Source organism: Dromaius novaehollandiae, chromosome 8, assembly GCF_036370855.1.
Source record: "Dromaius novaehollandiae isolate bDroNov1 chromosome 8, bDroNov1.hap1, whole genome shotgun sequence".
In the NCBI taxonomy this organism is placed as follows: domain Eukaryota; kingdom Metazoa; phylum Chordata; class Aves; order Casuariiformes; family Dromaiidae; genus Dromaius; species Dromaius novaehollandiae.
Genome location: NC_088105.1, coordinates 11,278,073 through 11,290,288, shown reverse-complemented (window position 1 = coordinate 11,290,288; position 12,216 = coordinate 11,278,073). Strand labels below are relative to the sequence as shown.

The window sequence follows — 12,216 nt, the reverse complement described above, 5'->3', positions numbered from 1 at the left end:
TGTGACCCTCAATTCCTCTAAATTTGGCAACCACTGCTTTTCCCATCCCTTGGCTAATCACTGTCAGCCCTTGTAAGTGAGGGACCAAATGGTAACAGGCTTCCCCGCCTTGGGTTTGTTTTTTCCATTGTCCTACTACTATTACGACTATTGTCACTCTGTAAAATATGCAATGTATTTTGCATTGCAGTCGCCAGAAAACTGTTTGTTTGAGCATCTGAAATACATCTCAAATTTCTTCATCTTTCTCTCCTGTAGTGCTTGTATTTATAGATCTTCTATTTTGTGGGTAACAAACTCTGATGGTGTGTCTCTGTCAGAACTGGCTCCCTTTCACCTTTTCACTGTAAGATAATTAACTATCTTCATTAAATCAGAAAGTTGAAGAGGTCTTTTCTACTTAAATGGCTGGGTGGCATGGTATCATTCTGTATTGTAACTTCGACTTTTTTAATGACAGGTTGCAAGGGTCTTTCTAAGGACTTCGGATGAACGGCTTTAACGCTGTCCTCTGTGAGCCAAATGTGACACTTCTGATTCTTCAGAAAAGGCTTCAGGGGCTTAGCGTTGCTGCAATATGAAGGACATCCAAACAGATAACCTCCAGCAACAGAACCCAGTGTCATAGTGGGAACACAATGCCATCGAAGTCACCAGGCAAGAGGAGCTGCCCAGGTTTCTGCTCTGGTTAGAGAGGACGGCGTCCTGGTTCTACAGCTAGATTCAAAATTCTCGACCTCTGTTTCAGCCAAAAGAAAGGCCATGTTGTACGCTTCCGTTGGCCAAGAGCCATCAGCATGGAAACAAAAGGACCATGACAGAGCCTGGACTGCAGTCACCTAACAAACTCAGTGTTTCCTTAAATGATGAAGTAAAGAAGGGTTGCTGCACTCGATCTTTGGCAGGCTATCCTGCTGTTTGTAGGAGAGGAGTAAAATATGTAAGTCCATCCTGGGGCAAAAACTGTCAAGAAAGACACATTACATTTGTTCTTCTACATGCCCCTCCTAATTTATCAAGTCTTGGTTGTTGGCTTGGCGTCTATGATGTACCACTACTGTGTTTCTGTCTGCTTCCCAGGCTGAAGACTGGCCATGACAAACAGCATGTGAGTGTAGGGAAACACATGGGGAGAGCACTTGGCTCATGACTTCCCCCTGTGTGCTGGGTAAAAAACTGTCAAATGTACCCCCCCCCCAAATCCCACCAGGTGGATAAAATGCCCCAGATCCTGCCCTTCTGCAGGGAAGGACAGCTGGGAGCTGGTCTCTTCTCCAGCCATACTTGCTGAGAAACAGAAGGGAAGGAGAACTGCTTGCAGAAGCTGCTCCCTGACTTTTAAGGCATGTTAAGCAGTTGATTCATTTCTGGATGGGTAGAGGATGACTTCCCTGCCTCCCCGGGCAGGTCCCCTGCACCGCTGTGTGCCTGCGGCCGTGGGGGCTGGTTAGTGGGCTGGGTTATGCGACTAAGCACTTCATCTAGGAGCTGCGGAAGTGCAAAATCGCTTCCGGATAAAAGCCAGCAGGACCGGATGCAAAACTCTTCCTAGATCAGGGGACTTGCAGCCTTCAACCCTGCTGCCTGCAGGAGGAGGAGGAAGGGGGGAGGACAGACACACCCCTCCACCTTGGATGACTCAGGTCCCCCCTCCTCCACACGCTGGTGCTTGCAGATTCCTTGCTGTGGCCGAGCTGGCGACACTTGCACGGTGACAGGCAGCAGAGCCTCCAACCCGGGGGCTTTTGCAGCTTTGTACCACTGTCGCAGCTCTCGCGGTCTTGTTGCTGGGGCCGCTGCTGACCTCTGTGCAGGTGAGTGAGGATGTGACCCACCTAGGGCAGGGGGCTCTGGGTGGCCTGCACGGCACAGAGTTCATGCTGTGAACTCTGCTCAGTTTTTCCTTTGTACCCTGCTCTTGGCTTCAATGAGACTGGAGTGTTTTGGATTCTCTGAAAGTAACATTTTATTTTTTCTATATGTGGCAAAAGGAATAGAAGATTACTTCTACTTACTAAGAAATGCAAATGTATCTAAGTCAATGAAATATGATATTTATGTCCCACTTTAAGGAAGGGGGAAAATGCCCCAAAACCTAAAATGGGACTTCCTTGACTTTCCAGAGGGTAAAGTCATGTGCATTTGGCTTTATAACTTAAGACCTCTCTGCCCATCATCTGATTTGTTTAGATAATTTATTTCCTATCCAGCTTGTCAGACAGTGACTCCAGAAAATGCTGGTCACTGGCAAAGTACTTTAGTCACCCTTCACAGTCAGGAAAAAGAGTATCAGAGCTCTAACTTTTCCAGATAATTGAGGTCCTCCATGATTAACCTCTTAATGCCATGAAGAGATCCAGAAAGGCTTCTGGTCAGGTAAGGTCTCCTAATTGCATTTGGAGGTGGGGGAGGATCAAAGTGGGCTCACTGGCTATTCCAGATATTGGAGCAGGGTTTTTACAGGCCCATGTTTGTGGCTGCCATCCAAAAATGAAGGGGAACACTGACCTCTGTCTACTGAATTTTCCACCAAGGAACTGAAAATCCTACTGGCCTGCTTATGTGACCCATAGTAGACTTGGTATAATTTTTATAGCAAGAACTTCCTGGGTTTTCTCCTGTCCTTTTGTAAGCATGGCCAGCAGTGTTGTGTACTTTCCTTAAGGAATCACCCAGATGCTCAGGCCCACATAGTTCACAGGGACGGTCTGTCTGTAGTGTTGGGAGTAGATCAGAAAAGGTGATAAATGTGTATGTTTGGGTAAGCGATAAAGTTATGCTTCTCCCCTGACACTGGCATTACTATTCTTGGTTTTGCCTCAGACAGATCTTCCTAACATCAACAGAAACTGAAGAGATTTCATGGTTCAATAAACAGGATCTTCTCTTTATTAATTAGGTGAAGACCAGGAAGCCTTCACCTAGTGCATTTCATCAGCCAGACACAGAACATCCCCACGTGATGAAGGCACTGAGCACTCTGCCTCTCCCATCCTTCAGCGAGATCCCTGGGCTCCAGTGAGGCAATCGAAGGTACAAAGCCCTCCCTCTAACAATCATGGAGCACACAACCCAGAGCCAGCTGGAAGCATCACCCTCTTCAAGCACTGTGACAGCAGAAGACCTTGCTGCCAAGCTAAATGCTGCTGTGAGAAATGGAGAGATGGAAAACGTGAAGGAGCTGTTGAAGCAAGGGGCGGACGTGAATTCCAAAGCAGACTCAGGCTGGACGCCATTGCAGAGCGCTGTGCATGTGAGTGAGGAACTGGTTCAGTTTCTGCTGGAGATGGGTGCTGATCTGCATGCCAGGAAGGACAATGGTGGCACTGCCTTTATTGAGGCAGGGATAGAGGGAAATGTGAGACTGTTGGAGCTCTTTCTTGATCTTGGGTCGGACATTAATGAGTATGATGACAATGGCTTCACAGCTTTCATGGAGGCTGCTTGGTATGGGAAAGAGGAGGCCTTGAGATTCCTGCACAGCAAAGGAGCGGATGTGAATCTGGGGAGAGTTGTCTGTGAGGAAAAAAGGAAACTAAATAAAGGAGGTGCAACAGCACTGATGGATGCTTGTAGGGAGGGTTACATCTCGGTTGTAAAAGCTCTGGTTGAAGATATGAATGCTGATCTGAACATCCGTGACAACCAAGACAGAAATGCCTTGATTCATGCCCTCAAGAATGGTCGCAATAAAACAGTGGAGTCTGCTGTCTCTATAGGATATTTCTTGCTTGACCACGGTGTTGATGTGAACAGCAGAGATGAAAATGGGAAAACTGCCCTCATCCTGGCTGTTGAAAAGAAGAGCTTAGATTTGGTGAAGGCTTTACTGGAGAAGGGTGAAATAGATATTGATGATGCGGATGATGAGGGCAACACAGCATTGATGGTAGCTGTAATGAGAAATAACTACAGCATAGCAAAGTTGCTGTGTGAAAAAGGAGCAAAGACTGATGTTGGGAACCTTATTGAGGTTGCAGATAGGAATCGTGCTTCTGACCTGAGAAAGCTTCTTCTGAAGCATGAGGCCAAGTTTGTTCCAAAATCCCCTACGGACTGGGAGCCAACCAGCAAACGCTGGAGGGACCGCCTGAAAAAGCTTTATGAAATATATCGCCCCATGATTGGCAAACTAAAGATATTTCAGTACATTTACTATAAGATTCAGAACACTTCCCAAGGTAGCATCTACCTAGGGCTCTATGGTGACACAGAGGTGGCAGTAAGAATAGGCCGTCACAGTGATATAGAGGAAAACAAAGAGAAAAGATTCCTTGAACAATGTGGTAACTGCAAGCATCTAGTGAAACTCTTTCAGTATGAGAAGGCAAAAGGATGCCTATATTTGTGCTTTTCTCTCTGGGAGAAAAACCTGAAAGAGTACTTGCAAGAATCAGAAGATGAAATGGATTACAAAGGCATTGTGAAGATGATCTTCCAGGCAGTGGGAGAACTGCACTCACTAGGATTTGCTCACCGGGATCTGTGTCCCAGCAAATTTTTGATAGGTTATCTTTTTTTCCTCAATGTTCTCATCTTGTTTTCCTGTTGCTTACAGGTTAGAGAAGAGGACATTTCATTGCTGTCTGTAAAACAGATATGAAAGCAGCAGTGCAGATGTCTTTATGTAGAATGAGCATTCACTCTCTTTGAGTAAGTGTAGATATGTTCCCAGAGAGCCATGGAGCAGTGAATAGAACAGCTTTACCTGTCCAATTAGGTCTGCCTTCCTTTCCAGGGCTTTCCAGGTAAACCAACCTATAGTAGATCTCTCCAGAGATTTATTTTTGATGGAAGGAGCAATCCAGAAATCAGTAACAGACTGTATCAGGGTTCTACATTATTTGTTAACAGTTTCTTATTTCCTCAGATTTAAATGGCAAAATTTACTTGGCGGATTTTGATAATCGAAGAGAGTTGATTGAAGGCAAAAAGGAACTTGTAAACTCAGACCTAGAGGTAACGTCCCTCCAAATCAATGCATGTTTGAAGTTTCAGGCTATTTCTGACTTTTTCTTCCCTTGCAAATTCCAATGGAAAACTGTCTTCATCCTCAACTAAAAAATACCTTGCTTTTGGGGAAAGCCCTTAAAGCAACAGACTCTGCAGAAGAATAACAGTGATGAGGATGTAAGACTGGCTGCTGTTGGGATATCCAACAGCCTTGTGAGTACAATTATGGGGCCTGCCATGCCTGTCTTTGTGTACACAGCTTCGCAGATGTCTGTGTTCATGTATATTTTTATACTTGTGCATGACTATAGTCACGCACATGTGTTCACATAGGCAGACTTTTTATTTTGGAATATTAATTCCTTCCACTTGGCAAGAAGTTTCATATATAACACTGAAGTAGTGATCTGTTTCTTGTAGGCCCTTAGCAGGCTCGTGCTATACGTTGTAACACGGGGTAAGAAACCCTTTGAGAAAATCAGTACCGAGGACGTGGCTGCAAATTGCCCGGATTATGAGGAGGCTCTGGACCTTGTGAAAAGCTTAGGGTGTCATGATGAGCGAGGCTTGGAAGGTTTGAGCAAACATCCCTTTTTCTGGAGCAAACAGATGTAAGTCCTGGGAGTGCAAAGGAAAAGTTTGGAACTGAAAATTTGCCTGTAACTGCTGGAAATGATGTTCTGTTGCAGCTAATGAAGCTTTTGATTCTACAGCAGGTTCGATTTCCTGAAGAAGGTATGGAACAAAATCAAAGATTACACCAACCAGGAAAGTATTTTTAAAAACTTTAATGCTCCTGAACATGCTGCTTACCTGCAGTGGACTCGGAAGGTAATCCTTTTCTCTTGGGATCTGTATGAGGGTTGAGTTAGGTGTACAGCTACAAACTTCTTCTAAGTGTTCCACAGGCCCTTTCTACAACCGTAACGAGATAGAGGAGCCCTATGTCTGTCTAGATAATTAGGGGGAACAATTATGTCTAAGCCAGGTAATCAAAATTGCATCAGTGTCTTCGGAGTGGTGTCAAGGGGGCTTCCATTGACTGAGGTGGAGCAATTTCGTAAAACGCCTGTTCGACACACTCTTGAAGTGCAGCAGCCCCCCCACACGGCCAAGGCAGCAAGAGTCCTCGTTGGTGGTGCTTGGTGGAGCTGAAGGCTGTGGGAGGGGAGGGGAACTGAAGTGGTTTGAATGTGGCAGAGATGGTCTTGGCACCCTCACAACTGGCCTGGGAACAGCCCTGAGCAGCAACCTGGAGCACAGCAGTGCCTTGCCAAGGCAGGTGTTGGGGTAAGTTAGGGCACATAGGCAGTGCCTGTGACCACAGCCCTGTGCTGCCTGCAAAGGAAGGGCAAGTGCCAGGTGTCCTCAGTGATCTTAGCGGTACTCTCAGCTGATACAGTCTACATGGTATAGACTCTGAAGCAGATGCAGCCACAGAAAATAAAGGTGTTGTTTCTGTATTAGCTATTTGACTTCCTGGGTCAAAATAAGTGACAGTGCCTGTACATGTGCACTTTTACGCAAGCATAACTGCATCCACCTTGTGAGTAGGGGACGGTGGTAGTAGAATGACATGGAAACCTTAGAGTGTTTATTGGTGGCCCTTAAAGCAAGGACTTCTGGCCCTTGTTGTTGGCAACAAATTTCTGGCAGAAGTGTTGCATTAGATTGGTCAAAAAGCAGTGAGGTCAGGCCTGCTTGTGCAGGTAGCATCCTGGAATAATATGCTGTGTATTGAGGTCTCAGTCTCAGTGCAGTATCACATTCCCCATGGCCCTTTCTAAACAGTCACACAGTTGAACCAAGACTCCTGTATCCTTCCTGCTGTCCAGACATGCATTAAAATCTACTGTGCTATGAGGACAGTCCTGATATGAATGTCAAACCTTGGCAAACCAAGAGAGAAAAGCACTTCTTGGAACTGGGGGTCTGTATGGCAAGTATCCCGCAAAGCACTCTTCTGTTCATCTTGGTAAATGTTTGAGTGTCACAAGCTCTATCCATGCAAGATGATCTCTCTGTAGAGAGAGCAGCTGTGGTGTTGGAGGAAGATGAGCTATTTTCATGGTGTGTGAAAGGCAGAGAATAATCTGCAGTTTTTGTTTCAGATTGACAAGGAGGTTCTGGAAATCATGGAAAAACCTGAGGGCAGAACATACAAATATAGGAATGGAGTCAAAAACCTATTGAGGTTCATCAGAAACCTGGATGAACACCCACATAAAAGGTAAATGTGTTCACATTGCTGTCCCTGCCATAGCTGCATTCTGGGGGGGCATATGTATCTGCAAGTGTCAGCAAGTTTGAGGGCAAAACCTTCTTCAGAAGGTGCTTCTTTTCTAGAAGGATGAACAAAAAAACAAACCTCACATGACTAGACTTCTTGAAGCAAAATCTGGTTCCCAGATCATCACCCATAGATACAGAGCCTTTAAGCAGAGCATTCAGCTCCAGAGTTGGTGATGGCTTCATTTCTGCACTCTTGCCTTTCCACAGCAACCTCCCTATGGTGTGGAGAGCTGTTTGTGATACCTAATGCCAGGCCTTGGCTCTACAGCAAGGCCGTGAATGTGTCCTTCCTGGGCTGCTGTTCTTGTTGCAGGCTGGTGTTTTCTGCCATAATTCCAGGAAAGTTTCTAGATCACTTTAAAATATTTGTGCCATTTCTGATCTTAACAGCAAGTTATACAAAGAAGCTTTTTTATTTCCAAAGTGCTTCTGTTTACTGAGGTGCTTTGAGATACGGATCAGGAAGCACCAGTCCTGTTAAGAGATCAGAATTCTTATTCTCACCCTTTTGGGCAGGACTAGATTCCCGGAGAGCTGCCAGACTCTCCTCTGCTCACAACCCTTTATAGTCACGGGTGCTTACATCCAAGGTTAGCTGTCTGCAGCTGGCACAGTAGTGTCAGTTTGGGGTGACTGTTTAACTGAGGTTGGTGACCACCACCACTCTTCAGTGAAGATGCAGGTAGAATTAGGCAGATGGAGGTGCTGGAATAGAGAAAAATGGAGTGCAGAACTTGGGCAAGGCATAGAAAAGTAGCAGCTCAAGGCTACTGAATTTCTAGGAAACCTTCTTGTGTTTCAGAAAGCCTCTGGAATAACTTTTTCTCTGTAAGAGAGGAGCTAGGGCATCCTGGACACTTCGGCTCCTTGGGCAAGCTTTAAAATCCCATTTTGTTTCTGTTCCATTTCAGGATCAGTGAAATAATAGGAGATCATGCTGACTATTTCTTGACGCTTTTTCCAGCACTGACCATTGATGTCTACAACTACTTACGCAAGCATCCCACTTTCAGTCACCTTGGAGATATTCAGGACCCTTCTCTGTCATAGTATGCGTTGCCTTGTGTCCCATGGCTGATCCTATCATCTGTCTCCTTTTATTCCCTGTTTGCTCAGCTGTGAAAGTTGAAAAAAGTGAGTAAGTAGATGGAGGGAGCGTATGTACGGACAGAACACGAGGGGGCTTACGCTGCTGAAGCATCTCTTTTTTTCAAATATCTGGTGTAACAAACAAATAGGCTTTGGAGAGGAACCAAGCTGAGGCCCAGCCCAGGTCCCCCTTGACTCACACTGTCACTTGAGGCTCATCTGCCTGTGAGGTGGAGATAAATGTCCCAGTTCTTATGGAGAGCAGGGTATTGTGGGACAGAGCCCTCATCCTAGTACACATGGGAGGCAGGAGAAGAGCTCGGACAATGAGGGACTCTCTGAAAAAGAAAAAAGGGGTTAGATCTCCTGCTAGGGTCTATTCCCTACGGCTTGCACTTACACAAGCAGCTTGTGTACCCCTAGGAAACAAATTCCCTCCTTTTGCTCCCTTTGAAACACAACAGCCAGAAGTGGAGATCCTTAGGCAATTGCCTGGCTCCAACCTGCTTTTGGCTCGTTAGCTGTCTGAGCTGGCGGAGGCATAGGCAGTGCAGCCTGCTGGGAAGTGAGGGACTCTTGCTGAGAGGCACAGGAAGTATTTCTATGAGGAATGGATGTAAGGAGAGTGATCCTGCAAAACCCTGCTACTGTGAGTAACCCCGACTGACCTGAATAGGGTCTCTGAAGTCAAGGGTCTGCAAGGACTCCCTCCTCCTGTAAAGGACAAGCTCAGCACAGTGCCCTTTAGAGATGGTATCTGCAAGGCTATGCACAAATGCTCCCTGTCCCTGAAACATGGGTGCTGGGGTGTGACTGTCCCCCTGTCAGGCAGAGCTGGTGCCCATACAGCACTAGTATGTAGCCAGCTTAGTGCTTTGATGTTGGAGACTGGATGGTATAAAGCTGTTTTTGATATGTATCTGAAATCTTAGGACATTCAGTGTATAGACCCATTTGCCTTAGGGCTTGCTTGTTTTTCTGTTCACACCTGCCTTTCCTTTCACTCTGAGTTGCACAGTGATTGCATGTTACTTATGGAAATATTTCAAGTGCCGACTGGATTTTTAATTTTTTCAAATTGAGATTGTTAACCTTTCATTATCCTATACAGAATTAAACTTGGAATAAACTTGCCTGGAAAACTGACTATTATTACACTTATGAATGAGGTCCCCCATCCCCTCTGCATTGAAAGAGTTAGTGTTCTGCAGCACTATAAAACGCCTGAGAAGCTGGGATTTCTGGCCTCCCTGTGGAGGTGCCTTTTGGCTGTTTAGGTAAGGTGGTGGATAGTCTTGTCACTGCTCAGATGAATTGCTTCTGGTCGATAGGAGGTTTGAGGAGAAAAGGTGTTGAGAAGGATTTCGGGAAGGGGAAGCCAGTTTAGAGCTCTGTGTATTTAAAACTCCAGCAATTCATTGATCCAAACAAAGCGAATTCTGCAAGGTATTTCCTTACTTTGAAATTATATGCATCAGAAAGTACTGAAGGCTTCCTGCTACTGGAAGCATGCTGTCTCTTGTGAAATAATTGGCTAAATAGTAATTTCTTCTGTTCTATTTTTCTTTTGCAGGGTAGGGGTCAAGGTTGTGAATGAGCAGAGTTGTTTATATGAGCAACGATGTTTGCGTGCACATTTGTGTACATGCCAAACTTGAGGAGTAGATGTTTGTGACGCTATCTCCTCTATAGATGAGTGGCCATCAGAATGCATCAGTTAGCCCCATGCATCTGTTTAAGTGTGTGTTGGCTGCCAGCAAGAGGGAAGAGCAATGCTTCTCAGGGAGCCTGAGGCTGCCTTTGGCAGACTTTATCCTTTTGTCCTTCTGAGCTTTAGTTTGCAGACAGTTACTGCTTCTTGGGTACTGACCATGCCACAAGCGACTGCAGATGCTACAAGTTTACACAGGCTGAAAAAGTGCAAGTTCAGAGGACAAAAATCTGTTAAGGACAATTAAACATTGTTCTCAGGTGGCTGGAGACTGGGAAAATATGTCATGTCCAACTGCAGGTTTCTCCTGTTCTGCTCTTCTGTGCCTGTTGGTCAGTGTTGGAGACTGGCTGCTGGCCTGGATTAGTGATACTGATCCAGAGCAAAGCTTATTCAGGTGATCTTAGGAACCTCTCAAAATGCACATATGGAACAACAAAAAAACTTCCATTATTTAGACTGTTGGTGAGGTGCCATCAGAGAAAACGCATCCAGGAGAATGTTGACACTGCAGGAGAAAACAGGCGGTAAAATATCCCAGTTCCACTATCTGGCTCTTCTTTCCTCTTGTTCAATACTATTTATTTTTTTCCTTTCCTCCCTGCTCGGTTTCTCTTATTCTCTGCCTTTCTCATGCCCAGGACACGTGTGGCCCAACCTCTGCGGAGCTGCAGCATGGGGAGGGTGAGTGCTGGGTGCCCTGCAGTAGCAGATGGGAGTGGTGCTGCTTCTGCCCTCACTCAAGGAGAGGTGAGGCTGTGGGCTGGGCTTGTTCAGCCTTTGGTCAAATGTCACGCTTCCTGTTTGCTTCAACCTTTGCGTCATCTTGTGTCTCTGTTTTACTAAAGGCTTGGTATATGACAGCTTGGAAAGGCTGCAGAAAGTCCTTCCTGAGGGAAGAGAAAGCCCAAAGATGCCAGAACTGAGGAATGATTACATCTATGGAGGCTGCTATTTGTCTTTCTGGGACAGTCAGGCTGCCAGAAAGAATTTTTGGGAAGGTTTTTGTGGTCTGTGGTGCAATGTCTTGCTTCCTGTGAAGCCAGAGGTGCTGGCAGGCCGGTGTTGGAGGAGAAACTTGATTCATGCAAGACACTTGCACAGCTTATTGCTCACTGAGCGTGGGGCTGCCAGACTGGAACTGATGCTGGGGAAAATGCCACCCTGCTGAGTGCAGGATGTGGCTGGGGAGCAGCCTCCCTCCCCTCCTAGCAGCATGGGGGGGAGATGTGTGAGCACTCAGTGAGGCTCGGGCAGTGCTGAAAATGAGTGGTGAGGCTGCCTGGGCAGTGTTGCAACTGGGTTGTGCTGCAGTGCCTGACATGCTGCAGCCTGACAGGCACAGGCTAAGGGTAGGAGTGTCCCTTGGAGGCTTGGAGCCATCTGCCTGGGTTAGTGCTGGGTGATGCCCTGGTGGCTGCCAGTATCAGTGCCCATCTGGCAGGCATTAGTCTCTCACAGGCAGACTCTCAAACTGTGCATGCAGTGTCCAGGGCATGTGGATTTGGCCCTATGCCTTGCATTCGCCTGCTCTTGTGCCTGTATGTTGTGCATTTGCAGTGCCTCTGCCTTTTTTGTTTTCCTGCTGGGTGACCCCAGGGCAGCCGGCTGGCCTGACCCAGGTGTCATGGGATTAGGTGCTCCATAGTGTCACCTGTGTGCTAAGGACATGCTTGTGTGCACAGGGGTGGTGGCGCCTTGTGGGTTGCATTGGAGAAAAGTTTGCAGAAGCAGCGGCTGGGTAGGGTGAAGAGCGCTTCTGGCTGCAGAATTGCTGTGATGAGCTTCAAGCACATCTGTGAATCCTGTCCTGCTGGTGGGGACTGGGTTTGGCTGGGCTCAGATTGTGGAGGTCACATGCCCTGATAGGTCTGAGCTTTAGTGCAAAGCACACAAAAATACAGCTAGCCTTGTGGGCTGAAAGCTCTTGGAGCAAAATCATAGTACAGTACATGAGCAATTTTATGAGGAGCTGGTTGTGAGAAACTGATGCAGCTCCTAGGGCAGTCTCTTAATTATGAGAGAGAAAAAAAGGATTTTGGGTTTTTTGATCCTCTGGAACCAAAATACTGATAATAGACAAATATGAAACCTTAATCTTTTTCCTGACTCAAATGCACCTGAATTGTTGTTGGAATGTAGTCTTCTAGGATTTGGGAGTTAAAAAGTAG

The 12,216-nt window shown here is 46.3% G+C and overlaps 1 protein-coding gene across 2 annotated transcripts; it reads left to right on the top strand.

Annotated features, from left to right (window-relative positions):
• Window positions 1–1,679: 1,679 nt before the first annotated feature.
• Window positions 1,680–9,476, top strand: RNASEL (ribonuclease L). Of its 2 annotated transcripts, XM_026101076.2 has the most exons (8): window positions 1,681–1,814; window positions 2,311–2,376; window positions 2,900–4,508; window positions 4,871–4,959; window positions 5,374–5,564; window positions 5,667–5,784; window positions 7,065–7,183; window positions 8,157–9,476. In XM_026101076.2, exons 3-8 carry the CDS (start codon window positions 3,059–3,061, stop codon window positions 8,293–8,295), a joined length of 2,106 nt encoding a protein of 701 aa, XP_025956861.2. In that variant the 5' UTR covers window positions 1,681–1,814; window positions 2,311–2,376; window positions 2,900–3,058; the 3' UTR covers window positions 8,296–9,476. The 2 variants fall into 2 exon arrangements, with proteins under 2 accessions (XP_025956860.2, XP_025956861.2); XM_026101075.2 differs by lacking the exon at window positions 2,311–2,376 and having other exon boundaries at window positions 1,680–1,814.
• Window positions 9,477–12,216: the final 2,740 nt, after the last annotated feature.

What these genes read in the sequence shown, in the direction of transcription:
- RNASEL (XM_026101075.2), top strand. Translation starts at nt 3,059, where the DNA reads ATGGAGCACACAACCCAGAGCCAGCTGGAAGCATCACCCTCTTCAAGC. An exon ending in TCCCAGCAAATTTTTGATAG is followed by an intron (nt 4,509 to 4,870) that starts GTTATCTTTTTT and finishes TTATTTCCTCAG; the next exon opens with ATTTAAATGGCAAAATTTAC. An exon ending in ACCTGCAGTGGACTCGGAAG is followed by an intron (nt 5,785 to 7,064) that starts GTAATCCTTTTC and finishes TTTTTGTTTCAG; the next exon opens with ATTGACAAGGAGGTTCTGGA.